The sequence below is a fragment of the Narcine bancroftii genome, chromosome 13 (genome assembly GCF_036971445.1).
Source record: "Narcine bancroftii isolate sNarBan1 chromosome 13, sNarBan1.hap1, whole genome shotgun sequence".
In the NCBI taxonomy this organism is placed as follows: domain Eukaryota; kingdom Metazoa; phylum Chordata; class Chondrichthyes; order Torpediniformes; family Narcinidae; genus Narcine; species Narcine bancroftii.
The window spans coordinates 87,339,225-87,354,042 of NC_091481.1; the positions used below are offsets into that span (position 1 = coordinate 87,339,225).

At 40.7% G+C, this 14,818-nt stretch overlaps 1 protein-coding gene across 11 annotated transcripts in view; it reads right to left on the minus strand.

The window, feature by feature from the left end:
- LOC138748799 (ryanodine receptor 1-like) overlaps positions 1 to 14,818 on the minus strand; it is a 394,433-nt gene that overhangs the window by 305,436 nt on the left and 74,179 nt on the right. For all 11 annotated transcript variants that reach the window (XM_069909562.1, XM_069909560.1, XM_069909558.1 and 8 more), the window contains 6 exons: positions 13,317 to 13,452; positions 12,101 to 12,196; positions 11,191 to 11,309; positions 9,054 to 9,187; positions 5,567 to 5,808; positions 1,212 to 1,404 (listed from right to left, as the gene is read on the minus strand). In XM_069909562.1, coding sequence (XP_069765663.1) covers positions 1,212 to 1,404; positions 5,567 to 5,808; positions 9,054 to 9,187; positions 11,191 to 11,309; positions 12,101 to 12,196; positions 13,317 to 13,452 — 920 coding nt within the window. The remainder of the gene's footprint in view (positions 1 to 1,211; positions 1,405 to 5,566; positions 5,809 to 9,053; positions 9,188 to 11,190; positions 11,310 to 12,100; positions 12,197 to 13,316; positions 13,453 to 14,818) is intronic.

Genomic DNA, 14,818 nt, shown 5'->3' on the forward strand with positions numbered 1-14,818 from the left:
AGGATATGCTGCCACAGTAGGATTGCAACAATTCTTGATCCTATTTTGCTGAGCTGTGCAGGGCTCCTCCCGTGCAGCCTTAACAATCTTTCTTATATGTGGCAATTTAACTTTTGATTTTTGCTATTATGTAGATGTTTTGCACACTATTGTGGTTGACTCATCAACAGGACTCTCATCTGCCAGTAGAATCCTTTGGTGTGATTTGTTAGCTCGAAGATTACAGAGACACTGCAAAATTACCAGCTCCAGGCTAGGGGGAGTTATGGCAAGTGTAAAAACAGAAGGTCCTTACAATGGCAATGCTGTTCTTATTTTGGGATTATAGTCAAGTGCAGAAGGTGGCAGACTTCAGTGAAAATGTTCTTGCTGACATCAGGAGACAATAGGAAACTGCAGGTGCTGGAAGCTGATGCTAAACAAATTGTGTTTAAGGAACTCAGCAGATCAATTGCTGCCATTTCAAGCCAAAACTATTTATCAAGATTTATCTTGCTGACAAATTTTGTTCCCTTCCTTTTCCCAATTACTTCTGCAGGTCATGTGGCTCTACATACCTATTTCATGTTCTCCAAGCCATAACATGCACTAGTCCTGGGATGGAGAAATTTTTACTATCTATTTCAAGTGGGCCTTAGCTAAACACAGGCTAACACTCTCACCAATGTCATGTTTGTGCATCACGCCTAGGTCACAACCTTTGGAGTGATTCACCATCCATATGTCTAAAGAATTCACATCGTAAGTCTTAATCATCAATCATGAAATAATTAAAAGAGCACATTGTTAATTGCACTGAAACTAAAACATGGCATTTTTTTAAAAATTTAGGCCAATGAAGTGGATATCATATTTCAGATGAACTTGCATTCAAACTTGAAATGTTTTCCAAAACACATGCACCCATCTAATCTGACAACTTTCTACCTTAAAATTAGAATCACAGAACAGTATTGCACTGGAACAGGCCCCTCTCCCAATGCATCTGTGCTGAGTTATCAAAATTTAAATGAACATGGTTTCAAACCAACCTTTCCTTAGGTGAATAATTTAAATGACAATTTCATAATTAAACACTCATAATTAAAAACTAAAATGAGTCACATTCCAAGATGTGAAAAGAAAAAAAGCTTTTATTTCAAATGATCTTGTGTAGATCATTGAATCTTTTACATCACAGAAGACACTAGAAAATTTTAAAAAAACCTCACCTGACTCCTGCAGAAAAACTAACCACAGGAAAAAAGAGGCCATCCACATTGAAATTTTCAAACATGCCTTGCACTGGATGGCCATTAATGCGGAGAGAGATAGTTGGAACACTCAAATCAAGGCAACAGCTAACCACATCAGCGGCAACAAGCACGTGGGCATCAGGTGAAGCAACTGCCTTGGCAACATGTCCTGTAATTACCCAAAAAGAAAGGAGTCATCACGTTTTCTATTCTTTTTAAGTATTCGGCTGAGATTCATCCACATGGCTTTTATTACAGCATTAATTTTTGACATACGATAAGAATCTAAGTATAAATGCTTTCTCTGGCATTGGCCAATATCATACAATCTAATATTGGAATTTTATCTTTTGATAAAATATATACAACATAAATGGATTAATACTCTCTTTTACCAAAGAAATTGGACCCACTTGCACCTGATTCAGCAAAGATTGCTTAAATGATGACACTAGGAATTGGTTCAGGTACTTTTGATCACACATAATTTCAAAGATTTCATCTTTCTGCTGTATTTCCCCAATATGGTAACATTATCAATGCATATGGCTTAGTTTCAAAAATTTGATTAAAAAATAATGCAACTTGCAATGTTTCACAATAAAGGGGTGTTATCTTGTATAAACCAGAGTCTTACTGTAAAATGAATGTCTTTCAATGCCCATCAGATGAAAAAGTGTTCCACAAATGTACCCTTCCATTCATATAGGTCAGCTCATTCTAAACTACTTGAGGATTTTCAGTTCAAAAACAAAAGGCTGATGGGTGTGAGGTAGGGAAGGCTCAGTTTTTTTTTAGTTGTTTTATATAGATTGGCACAACATCATGGGCTGAAGGGCTTGTACTATAATATTCTATATTCTGGACGAGCTATACAAAAAGTTTTGATTTTAGTAAAGCCAGAATGAAGTATTTATGAAGCAATGCCATCATGGTCCAAGTCCATATATACCATCCAATAATCATTTCATCCAAGGCTGACTCAACTTGGATACTTTTTACACAGCCACTCTGTTCCAGGACATTTTCTTCTTTTTTCTGGATGCGTGCTGTGTAAAAAGCACAGAAACAGAATGAGGGTGTCATCCCAGTTCTGTCTTTTTACTGCAAAAGGACCTTGTAAAATTCCCGGAACGTCTGCAGTGTAAACTGCACTTCTGGCATTCCCAGAACTATGTGGGTCATGATGTGTATTGTGTAATGTTCTTAGTAGATTATGTACTGTAATTTTTTTTTATTGCTGCCTGCTCTCTCCCACAGCCCACTTTGTCCAACAGGTCGGAGGCTTGCTCTCTCCCGCGGCCCGCAGTCCTGCTCTGTTGCTGCGGGCTACTAATCCCAACTTGAACCGTAACCCTAGATTTGATACTAGGTTTGCCCTCACGATCTGGAAATTGCAAAGCAAAAAGATTTGACACTAGCACAAATTGGACAACATGCACTAGGTGAAAAGATAGCAGGAGAGTTTATATATAAATGGAACACTGAACTAACTTCAAAGAAAACAGAACCGTATAGTTCAGATTTGGCAAAAAAATAATGTATTGGATTGAAGATGGGGATTTCTTCCATCGTGCCCTTGACCCAGAACAACTTAATACCCATGACTCTGGGCAATATGATCCTGAATACCTGGTGCCAGAAAGGGATCAAGTGTATTGAGGATTGTTACAAGCAAGGGCAGCTCATGTCATTTGAGCAGTTGAGGAATAAATGAGATTTGTCATTCTTCTGCTATCTGCATCAATGACCCTGCCCGTGTGCAGTGACATGGATATTCTAATTCAAAGGGGGAAAATGCTCAAGTTTATCTCTATAATGTATTTCATATTCCAAAGTGAGGGCCCGAAGCCAGGATTACACAGGTCAAGGGAAATGTGGGAGTCAGACTTGGGAACAACAATCCACAAGCAGTGCTGGTAGATCTGTGTCTGGACAGCATGACAGCAGTTATTAATGCCAGGTATAGATTGATGCAATATAATTTCCTGTATTAACTGTACCTCACACCACAAAAATTACATAAATCTATGGGTATGGAGATTGGAATCTTTATCCATTCAACTTGGCTGTTTACAGAAGTGAGATCCTTCTGGAGGACCTGGGGAACATTCTGAAAACAATTACAGGATCCGTAATTGTACCCTCTGGGAAGCATTATGGTCATATGCTTTGAACTGTCCAAGTACCCAATTCAGATTGTGACAGTCGCCTTGGCAGTAGCCAGGAATGGCCACGTGGAAGTCTGACCTCCAACTAAATATTATACGACGGAATATGGAAGTGCAGAGTTGCATTCCCCTGGGAAAAAAACCACGCACAATTTAAGGAGGAAATAGGATATATTCATTAGAGTGTGGCAACCTGATCTGAAGCACAGAGGTACACAGATACAATTTTACCTTCGCATTAAACAAAATAAAGGAAATGAAACAATCTGTTTCAGCAGGGAAACGATTGGGATCAAAGAAGTGGGGCGTGTGCAGATGACAGGCTTTTTTTCCCTTCCCCCTTTTTATTTAAGTACCTGAGTTCTTCAGTTTTTTGTAAGTGTCATTGACCTCACCAGTATTTGTATTTTGTGTATTTGTATAATGGGGGGGGGGGGGGGGGAAAGAGTGGGGAAAATGGACTCTGTTATACGTGTTGAAAAAAAAGTGTATTGTTGTCTGAACCTATGAGTCTTTGAAAATCAAAAATAAAATAGTCAAAAAAGAATTGACACGAGGTCTGCCAGATTGTGAACAAGCTGGTCTGTGGATTTAGCCTCAGTTTGAGCAGTCTGAAGCCCACTGCTCCGCCTCCCCTCCGACAGCCTGTCATTAATGATTAGTAAGGAATTACTTAAGGTGGTACGTGAGTGGAAAGAAAAAGTTTGAAACCCACATCTTTCGATCAATACTTGCAGTAGATTTTTCCACACTCTTTTATACATTCCGTGCGTATGTCTTATTAAATGGAGTGCATTTTTCTCTCGACTCTTCTATTAATTGTTGTACATTAATCAAAATAATGTTTGATAGCAAGTCCTTGAGTCCAGACTTGTCCCTCATGGACCTGACACTTTCTCAGCACAACAATGACCAGTCCGGGAACCGACAGCATTTCTGTTGGTGTTACTCACCATCACCCTAATTTCCACCTAATAGACAAGACCAGGGAACATTTTTGATCAATTTTTTGGGAAAAACAAGTGGGTCTAACATGCCGTCAAATATGGTGTGTTTGACACTAGACACAGACACCGACGCTGTTGAGTTACACATCCTGCCCATTTTGTTCGCAGAATGCCGGCTTGCTATGTAAAAAGACACGTTAACCCTGAAAAATGCCGCTTTGTTTGTTTTAGAGTGAACGACCAACCCCAACATATTGGATGTTCCTCATTATGGAACTCTCATGGGATTGCTGTGCAAAAGACACAAGATGTTGGAGTTGCTACTCTCTGAAGTATAATCTTGCAACAAGTTACAACACTGGATCAGCAAAGGAACACAAATGAAGTTAAACAATAAAGTCACCTTTTACCCTGTTACCCTTTTTATACAGCGATCCCACTTAGATGGCACGTGAACAACCCATGTTCAAAGCCAGGTCAAGTTGTTCACACTGAACCAAGAAAAGCCGAGTCAGTGAGATTTGGCCCTGATACTTACTACCCACCTTGCTGGGTAATCACATGGATGAAAATGACACCCCCATCCACATTTGTTGCGTTCTCACAGTTAAGTGAAGTGGCTAAAAGGTGATAATTTAACGGTTGATTCTGGTTTACACAAAAATGTCAGAAAAACTCAGCAAGTCACGCAGCGTTCCTTATGTAGCAAAAATAAAGATACATCACCAATATTTTGGACCTGAGCTCTTCTTCAAAGTCTGAGCAAAAAGCAGGCAGGTGGTGGAATAAAATAGTGGGGGAGGGGCAGGTTGAGGAGCACAGGGCCAAAGGTAGCTAAGAGTGGGAGGCCACAAGAGAAAAAAAAAAGCAGAGGTGATGGGGATAGCTCTCTGAATGGAGGGGGTAGGGGGCAGAGCTGGAGGAAAGGAGGGATGGGGAAGAAGAGGGAGCAAAGGAAGTTATCTGTATTGTCCAGTAGTTTGCTCCCCATGAGTGAAAAAACAGTTCTGATGAAATGGAATGGGCCTGGGGGTGGAATGCTCTTCTGATTGTTTGATTTCCCCCAACACCAAAACCAGGTAAATACATATTTTCATTCTAAAGATTTAAAAGCACCATCATCCCAAATTCTAAAGTGAGAGAATAACCGTTTCAACTTCAGAAAGCAGTTATTAAATTGTAATTCATAAAGCAGAAAATCATAATATCTGACCTGACCACAGATGAAGTCCATCAAAACCATAGGAATACAAGTCATCTCCAACTCCATTGCTCCCCCAGCCTTCACCGCCTCCTGGATAAGGGCTGTAACCTTCCGTTAATGCCCAGCCTACTCGCAGATGAGTTGGTTGTGGTGTTACAAATGAGTCAACGTAATCCACAATCAGTTCAAAGTACCACTTCTTATATTGCGTAGAACCTTCATATGTACCCACAAAAATATTTGGCCTCATGCTATAGTAATCAGAGAAAGTTGAAAACATTTCATTACAACTTTTTTATTATTTGGTTAGATTTTATATCAGCGAGTTCAATTGAAAGATAATCAATAAATGAAAACATTTATTTATGTCGACTTGAGTAAAATTGATTTTAGCTGCTATTCATGAGATATTAATTCACCAAGTACCGTAAAATCCCTGTTATTCTGAATTCAAGCAACTGGCTAAAAAAATGTAAAATTAACAGGTTAAAAAGTATGGAAGTTTAAAAACGGAATGCCTCGCTATTAATTTGACAATCACACAATCTCAAGCAACTGGAAAATTCACTTATCCGTCATCTACCAATCCTCATAGGTGCTGGATACCAGGGGTTTTCTGTACATTTATCATGATGGAATATCACATGTTCACTTTGGAACAGGAAGAAAAAAAATAAAAACTGGTCCTGGAATGATTCTTCCAATAAAATGCTCTTCATACATCTTTGGAAAAATCCAAACAATGGTGTATTTCAGATTATGAATTTCAGTAAGGCAATTGATAAGGTTCCCAATGCAAGGCTCATTCAGAAAATTCGGAGGCATAGAGTCCAAGGAAGCATTGTTTTAGGGATATAGAACTGGCTTGCCCACTGAAGCTAGAAGGTGGTTTTAGATGGGTTGGTGTGCTGCAGGGATCTTCAACCCCTACTCTTCATGACTTGGATGACAAAGTAGAAGGGAAGGTTAGTAAGTTTGTGAATGTCATGCAAGTGGGTGGTGTAGGGATGCCAGAGGTTACAAAGATTAGTTAATGGGATGCAGAGCTGGGCTGAGAAATGGAAGATGGTGTTCAATCTCGAAAAGTGTGAAATGCTTCATTTTAGGCAGTCGAATTTGAAGACGGAATGCAATATTAATAGGAGGACTCTGAGCAGTGTGGATGAAGTGAGAGATCTTGGGGCTCATGTCCATAGGACACTCAAAGCTGCTGCAAAGGATGATAGTGTTATTAAGAAGGTGTATGGTGCGTTGGCCTTCATTAACAGTTGGATTGAATACAACAGCAGTGAGGTAATGTTACAACTATAGAAGACTTTGGTTAGACCCCACTTGGAATATTGTGCTTCATTTCTGGTCACCTCACTACAGGATGATATCGAGAGGATGCAGAGGAGATTTACAAGGATGTCATTTGGATGGAGAGCGTACCTTGGAAGGATAGAGTGAGTTAACTTGGTCTATTCACTTTGGAGCAAAAGGGAATGAGGGGTAATCTCAAAGAGGTGTACAAGATGATGAGAGGCATTGATCATGTGGAAAGCCAGAAGATTTTTCCCAGGGCTGAAATGGGTAACATAAGGGAGCTTAGTTTTAAGGAGGCGTAGTGGACAATGAGAAAGATTTTCAAAGCTTGCAGAGGGATCTGGACCAACTGGGAGAATGGATGATGGAGTTTAATGCAGACAAGTGAGGTATTGCATTTTGGAAGAGCAAACCAAAGAAAGATGCACACCGTAAATGATAGGACACTGAGGATTGTAGGGAAGCCAAGAGACCTGGGGATACAGGAACATTGTTCCCTGAAGGTGGCATCGCAGGTGGACAGGGTTATAAAGAAAGCTTTTGGCATCTTGCCCTTTATAAATCAAAGTATTGAATATAGGAGTTGGGATGTTATTTGAAGTTATAAGACATTGGTGAGGCCAAATTTGGAATATTGTGTGCAGTTCTTGTCACCTAGATACAGGAAGAATATCAATAAGATTGAAAGTGCAGAGATTTATTAGGATGTTGCTGGGTCTTCAGGAATTGAGTCACAGGGAAAGATTAAACAGGTGAGGACTTTATTCCTTGGAATGAAGAAGAATAATGGGAGATCTGATAGAGCTTTACAAAATTATGAGGGGTATAGAGAGAGTAAAAGCAATAGGTTCTTTCCACTGAGATTAGGAAAGGACATGGCTTTAGGGTGAAAGGGGAAAGGTTTAGGGGGAACATTAGAGGAACTTCACTCAGAGAGTGGTGGGAGTGTGGAATGAGTTGCCATCTGATGTGGTGGGTGTGGACGATCTTGCATTTAAAGGATGGATGGGAGGATTCTGGAGGCTGATGGAATGGGAGCAGGTTATTAGGACTAGCTGAACAATGGTCAGCACAGACTAGAAGGGCCAAATGGCCTGTTTTCTGTGCTGCAGCATTCTACGGTTGTAATGATTCACAGGGGGGATGCAAGAGGTAGGTTTTTCCACAGAGAGTGGAGGGTGCATGGGATGCACTGCTGGCAATGCTGATGCAAGCAGGTACAATAAGACCTGACGGACCTAGATCTGAGAAAAATGGAGGGCAATGCAGTAGGGAAATTCTAGGCAGTTGTTCGAGTAGCTTATTGGGTCAGCATGCCACTGTGAGCTGGAGGGCCTGTACTGTGCAGTAGATTTCCATGTTCTGTCAAATTTCAAATGCCTATTTTCTCTTGACAATATATGGATCGGCTTTCACCTTGATTAGCGTCCAACCCCCGAATCTCTCCTCTCTCTTTGGCTTGGCTTCGCAGACAAAGATTTATGGAGGGGTAAATGTCCACATCTGCTGCAGGCTCGTTTGTGGCTGACAAGTCCGATGCGGGACAGGCAGACACGGTTGCAGCTGTTGCAAGGGAAAATTAGTGGGTTGGGTGTTGGGTTTTTCCTCCATTGTCTTTTGTCAGTGAGGTGGGCTCTGCGGTCTTCTTCAAAGGAGGTTGCTGCCCACCGAACTGTGAGGCGCCAAGATGCATGGTTTGAGGCGATATCAGCTATGAGCCAGGGTAACTATTACAATCTCAGAGACTTTAAACTGTCTTTGATGGTTTAAGCTCTGTCTTGATCCACCAGACACTAGGCAAAAAGCAACTGCTAAAGAACACTTTCTGGAATTAGCTTTATCGCCTCCACTTTAGACTCATTACATGGTCTGCCCCTGTTCTCCTTCACAAACTTCATTGTTCCTGTTTCAGATGGAATTCCTACAAAGGACGAGGAAAAGTCAGGAAGATAATCCCCTCCTCCAGAGAACACTGCAGTTTCCTTGATAAATAGGCAAGAATCCGAACATATTTTCACTCCAATTGTAAAAGAGAACACGAGCAGCTGCAGAGAATGACACTGCAGTTACTTGTTTCAATTTTTGAACTTACAACTTTAATATTGCTCAGGTTAGGTTTTTTGCACCAAATCTTATTTTATCCATGACCTCTAGCTCAGAAGAGCAATATATGAACTTTTATCTGTTATACCTGGTAACATAGTTAATCAGGTTAGTTTGGAGCAGCAGATCACGACCAGGAAGTAGATTTTCTGTAATTAGATTCTGATTGGACCGCACAGCAACACCATTGCAGACACAGAGAGAACGCAATACATCTAGCACCTATATAAAATGAGAACAATTCAATTTTACTTTTGTTTGGGACTTGCAAACATTCTTTTTAAACAAAGGGATAACAAATAATATTAAAAATAAATCTCAGAACAAATATATTACAGAAATACAAAACATTTAGATACTGGAATCTTAATTCATAAAAAGCTGGACAGTATGTCAGGCAGCAGGCCCGGACAGAAATGGGCAGTCAATGTTTTGGGTTGGGATCCTTCTTGTGACTTGAGAAAGGATCCCAACCCAAAAGAGTAAATGGCCATTTCTTTCCATGAATGCAACCTGACCTGCTGATTCCCGCCTGCTTTTCATATTCAATACCCACCACAATATTTGTTTCTCAACTAATAATTCCAGCATTCTCCTTGGCCACAGTGTCAAATGAACCAGGCTGATGGAAATCTTGGTGAAACATCACAATTTTAGATGAGATCTGTACTATGATCTAATCCACATCATCAATATCCTGTCTCACTCCTTGTCATTCTCCATTCATCCAGAGCTGAAACAATAATCGGTATCTTTGTTATCTATCGGCCTTCATATATTAAAGAGTGCCTGGGGAATCACTCCCATTCTATCACCCAAAAACAAAGTTACTGCTGTCCATGTTCCAACTTTGATTGAGAGTTAAACAACACAGATACAGGCCCTTGAGACTAAATCATCCATGCTGAACAAGTCAATTTCCCAAGCTAGTCTCATTTGCCTGCAAATTAGCCATATCCCTCTAAACCTTTCCTATCCATACACTTGCACAAAGGTATTTTAAAATGTAATGGTATCTGCCTTGACTCCAGTGAAATCCTATTATAATGCAATCGTTTAGGTCCATAAAATATAATCGTTAAAAAGGGGGGTTGCACTAATTTGGGGTTACTTACATATATCGCGAGAACATCAGCGTAATACCAGGGGCTTTCGGCAACTTATTCAACCTGCCTCATCTCCAATTTGGCTGAATCCCTGTCCTACCTGCACAACCTGGCCACATTCCAGCTGCGTTATCTGGGAATCAGCTTCCTGCAGGAACAGAACCTTCAGCAGCTGTACAAGCTGAGGGAGCTGGCCATGCACGGCCACGCTGGAAGAGAGCGCACTTCCGCTGGAGCGTAACCTGGTCGTGCCGCGCTAGGACAACAACCCTCTGTCCTGCGACTGCCACCTGCACTGGTTGCTACGGACCAGTCCGGCTCTCAGCTTTGACCAGTAGCTGCCAGTGTGCGCTTCTCTGGCTGACCTGTGAGGCAGCCAGCCGGAGATCCATGGTGCCGCACTCCACCACTCATTGGCCTGCCACAAGCCCCGGATCTGGGAGCAGATGCTGCAGTGGGTGGCAGCGGCTGAGGGACAGACAGTGTACTTCAGGTGCCAGGCAAAAGGTGCAGGCTGATCACATTATATCTGAATTCTCGTTAAATTGGGGCATGTAAAAATCAGGGTTTCGCTGCATTTCCTCAAGCAGTTTCTTTCACGTACCACCACCCTCAGGGTGGAGAAGGGAGAGCTATTAAAATTACATCCTGGAAGAGAGTTTGGGTGGCCAGCTGAGAACTGGATGTCATGTAGAAACAGATTCAATGGATGGAAGTGAATAGGGGGAGGTTGCTCAAATCCAAAGCAATCAGTTCAGGTGAGGATTTGTGTATGGAAGGAGATAGGGAGAAAAAACAAGTTAGAATACCAATTAATGGGAAATTACTGCAACTGTCTTGTTGGATATTTTTTCAACTTCTTCAGATGCTCTTTATAAAGTCGACTGGCTGGATGCATCATAGCCTGCTTTGCTAATTCAAATGCCCAAGAACACAAGGCAACAGAAGGCTGCAAACGTAGCCAAGACCATCAAAGGCTCTAACCTCCTGTCCATTGCAGACATTTTTGTGAGGCAGTTCATCAAGAAGGCAGCTAACAAAGCCTCAAAAAGGGAGCCAACGACAGATGTTTGTTTAAAACTAATGTAAGTAAACTTTCCCCATTATTTTTAAAGTTACCTTATGATTTCGTCCATGTTTGTCCAACAGAGAGATAATTGATTTGATGTGGCTTTCTGTTATGATGTTTAGAACCTCAGGGCTTTCAATTAAAACACAGTACAGGACTTCCAGGATACCTGCAGCATCGCAAGATACTAATTTTAATCACATTACAACTTTCACATTGATACTAGAAAAGCACTGAAAATAAACCAAATATTAGGAAAAGTCATTAATAAAGCAACAAGATGCATTTTAAGGAAGGTATTAAAAGAGAGACAAGAGGGTTTTAGGCATATTTTTTAAAGAGGCATCTCAACAGCAGAAGGCCTCCACCAGTCTCTTGGAGAAAGGAAACAGCAAATACACATCAGTGTTTTAACGGAATGGCATGAAAGATATTTTAAATAATATAATTTTTAAAGATAAGATGTTGGCTAAATCTGTTCTTTTAATTGGGATGTTATCAATGAATTACAAATGATGGTCTTTAGATTATAAATTGAAAATGGCTTAAGCACGTGATGATTTTAAACTCTGTACTTGTTTTAAGCTGACAAACTACTAAAATGAATTTCAGCAATTTACAGAAGTGTTCCCATAAATGGTGCAGTACAGAAATGGAGAGCTGGGTTTAACACCAATATTTTAGGATTCCGTACCCTGTCCCCATCTTTAAGAATGGCCTAAAATTAAGTCCTGGGAACTTAAAAATAAAATGAGAAATTTCATGAGAGCTGCTATCATTCCACCACAGATACAGATGCAAAATCACTTTGGTGAGGTTTGCCAAAAGAGTATATGAAGCTTATAAGAAATTCTAGCTGATTTAATTCTCAAATATTGCACAATATCAAAACTTTAAAAACATTTACTGATCAGTATATGGAAAGGTACGCCTCCACTAATAATTATTACAGTAGAGTACCTGAGGAAGCTTCCAGTCGATCCAGTTTACTGACCAACCAATCAAGGTTATCAGAAAATAGAGCACAATTTCTGCGATTTCCGCGGATGAGAGAAGCTGTAGATCAAAGAGAAAAATACAAGATTAATGAATATAGATGGCTTTGAAGGGCAATTAAACAAGTGTTATGGGTCATGAAATGGAAGATGAGCATGCTTGCATTTATATAGCGCCTCTCATGAAGCCTACAGTCAATATACTTTTAAAATGTGCATACCTTCGCATAGTATCAGCTAATTTGTGCACAACACAGAAATAAATAACTAGTTAATCTGTTTTAGTGAAGTGAGTTGTAATACAAAGTTTCTGAATCAGGTTTATTTCGTCACACACGTTCATGAACCTGTGTGACAAAATTAACTCATGCAATTAAAGGTGAGATCCTGGAACATTTTAGGAGACAACTGACAAAATATGTATTGTTAAAAAGGGAATACTGTAGCGGGGTCGCTATGGTTATAGCTTGAGGTAGAAAGACTCGCACACCAAAGGAGTGTAATCGACACACTTTATTGGGCTGCAGCTCTGTCTTTTATAGGCAGTTGGCCATGTCACCACCAGGGCGTAGCTTGAGCGAGGCTGGCTGCTGATTGATTGTCCTGGACTGGACCCCCGTGATCCGATTCGACCACTATTCCTGCAGCCGATAGGAGTGGGTGTCTATCCCATGTGCTGTCTGCTCAATCGTCGTGTCCAACAACTGTTTGCTGTGTCAGCCTATGGAGTGGGCCACAGGCCACTACAATAATAATAATTCAGGATTTTCCACCAACCAACAACAATTATCATAGAGTGATACACACTCTGCTAATTGTTTTAATTAAAACTTCTCATCAGATGGAGACATTGGTGGCAAAGAAGTACTTACAGACCATACCCAATTGTCCTGAAACTGAGGAGGCATTAAGAGTTAACTACATTGGTCGGCCTGCAGTCACAAAGAAACTGGTCCTTCACTCAGGACCATATAAGAATTTAACGTTTATTATTACTAAGACTGGCTTTAATTACAGATTTGATTAAATACCTGAACATATTTACTCAGCTCCCATGATAAAAATATCTCCAACATCTCTGGCTGCTAGTTCAAGATTGCCATATCCAATTATCATTGTGGAGATGAAAGGGGGAAGAATAATCTCATCTTTTTGATATTTGCATTGTTTAAATTCCATACCTAACAGTTCATAAAGGAGATTAACAATTTCTTTCCAAGATTCAGCTGCTTCTTCTCCTGCAGACTCTGAGAAATGAGCTGCACTATTATATACATTCAGTCTGTCAATGGAATCCAACACAAGCTGGATCATGCCCTAAAACAAAACACAATTACAACAATTATATCTTGCGTTTAATTGAAGAATGCCTCCTTCCCTGTGTATTTGTCTTAAGACTTCGACTGAACATTCAACAAAATACTGAAGTCAGATTGAGGGTCCCAGTCACTTTTTGAATTTATACGAATCTAGATCATGTTGTGTCTCCTAATAGCCTTACGGGTGGTGGGTCAGAATTCACTGAACACCCAATCTCAAAATAATATTCAGATGAACATTGAATTTTCCTATTTCAGGGAACCTATATGCATGTTCCTTCCCTACTTCCACTCTCACCCATTGCCTTTTCTTTACCCTGGATGTGCATTCCCTTTACTCCTCCATTCCTCATCATCAAGGTCTCCAAGCCCTCCTTTTATTTCTCTGAACACAGTCATTCAGTCGCATTGACATACTCTCCTCTGCTTGGCAGAACTTTAAGGACTTCTTTTACTCCTTCCATTTCTTCAAGATCCAGGGTGTCTTCATGGGCGCCCAAATGGGCCACAGCTACACCTGACTTTGCTTTTTTGGATGCTGAATAAAACTGGCAGAGCTTCTCCCGCATTTTGGTGTTTTTTACCATCATCACAGCATCTGTAGACTTTTGTGTTTCACTATAGCTGACTTTTTGTCAGGTATACGAAACAAGCCCAGTCCCAAACCTACTCGGGCACCTACTCTTCTTCTGTTCCATCTGGTTCTTTCATTTACTTGAAACATTTCTGACACCTCTTTCCTTCCTTGACCTCTCCATCTCTATATCCACCATCCCCTATATTTCTCCCCCCACCCCCATTACCTAGATTCATCACCCTCCCCCACCTGGTTCCATCTGCCCATCATCCTCCTTTTATCCAGTTTCAGTTCTGCCTCTGCGTTTTCCCCTCCCTACCTCACCTGGCTTCATCTTCCCAGCTTTTTCCTTCCTGTATTTCACCCAACCTCTGTTTCAAAACTCCTCTTTCTCTTGCCCAATTCTATCTCCTCACCATTCCCCCCTCCCCATCTGGATTCATTTATCACCTACCAATCTTAGTGTCATCCTTCACTCTCACGATATATACTGGCTATTTTCCCTCTATGCTCAGTCCTGATGCAGGATCACAACCACATGTCAACCATCCCTATGCTTCACATCTGCAGTCTCTTGTTTCCATTGCAACACTCCTTGAGCAATGTTGTTGGATGCAAATATAATCAGCGACAAAATATTTGGTTGAAATCAAGTAGAAACCAATTTTTTTTAAAATAGTGCAGTCAAGCAAGTTTCTACCTTGCACTGCAAGGTTTATCAGCTATATTCTTACTGGTACATCACCCCAACTTTAATGGCTCACTTACACCTCTGGTTAAAACTAGC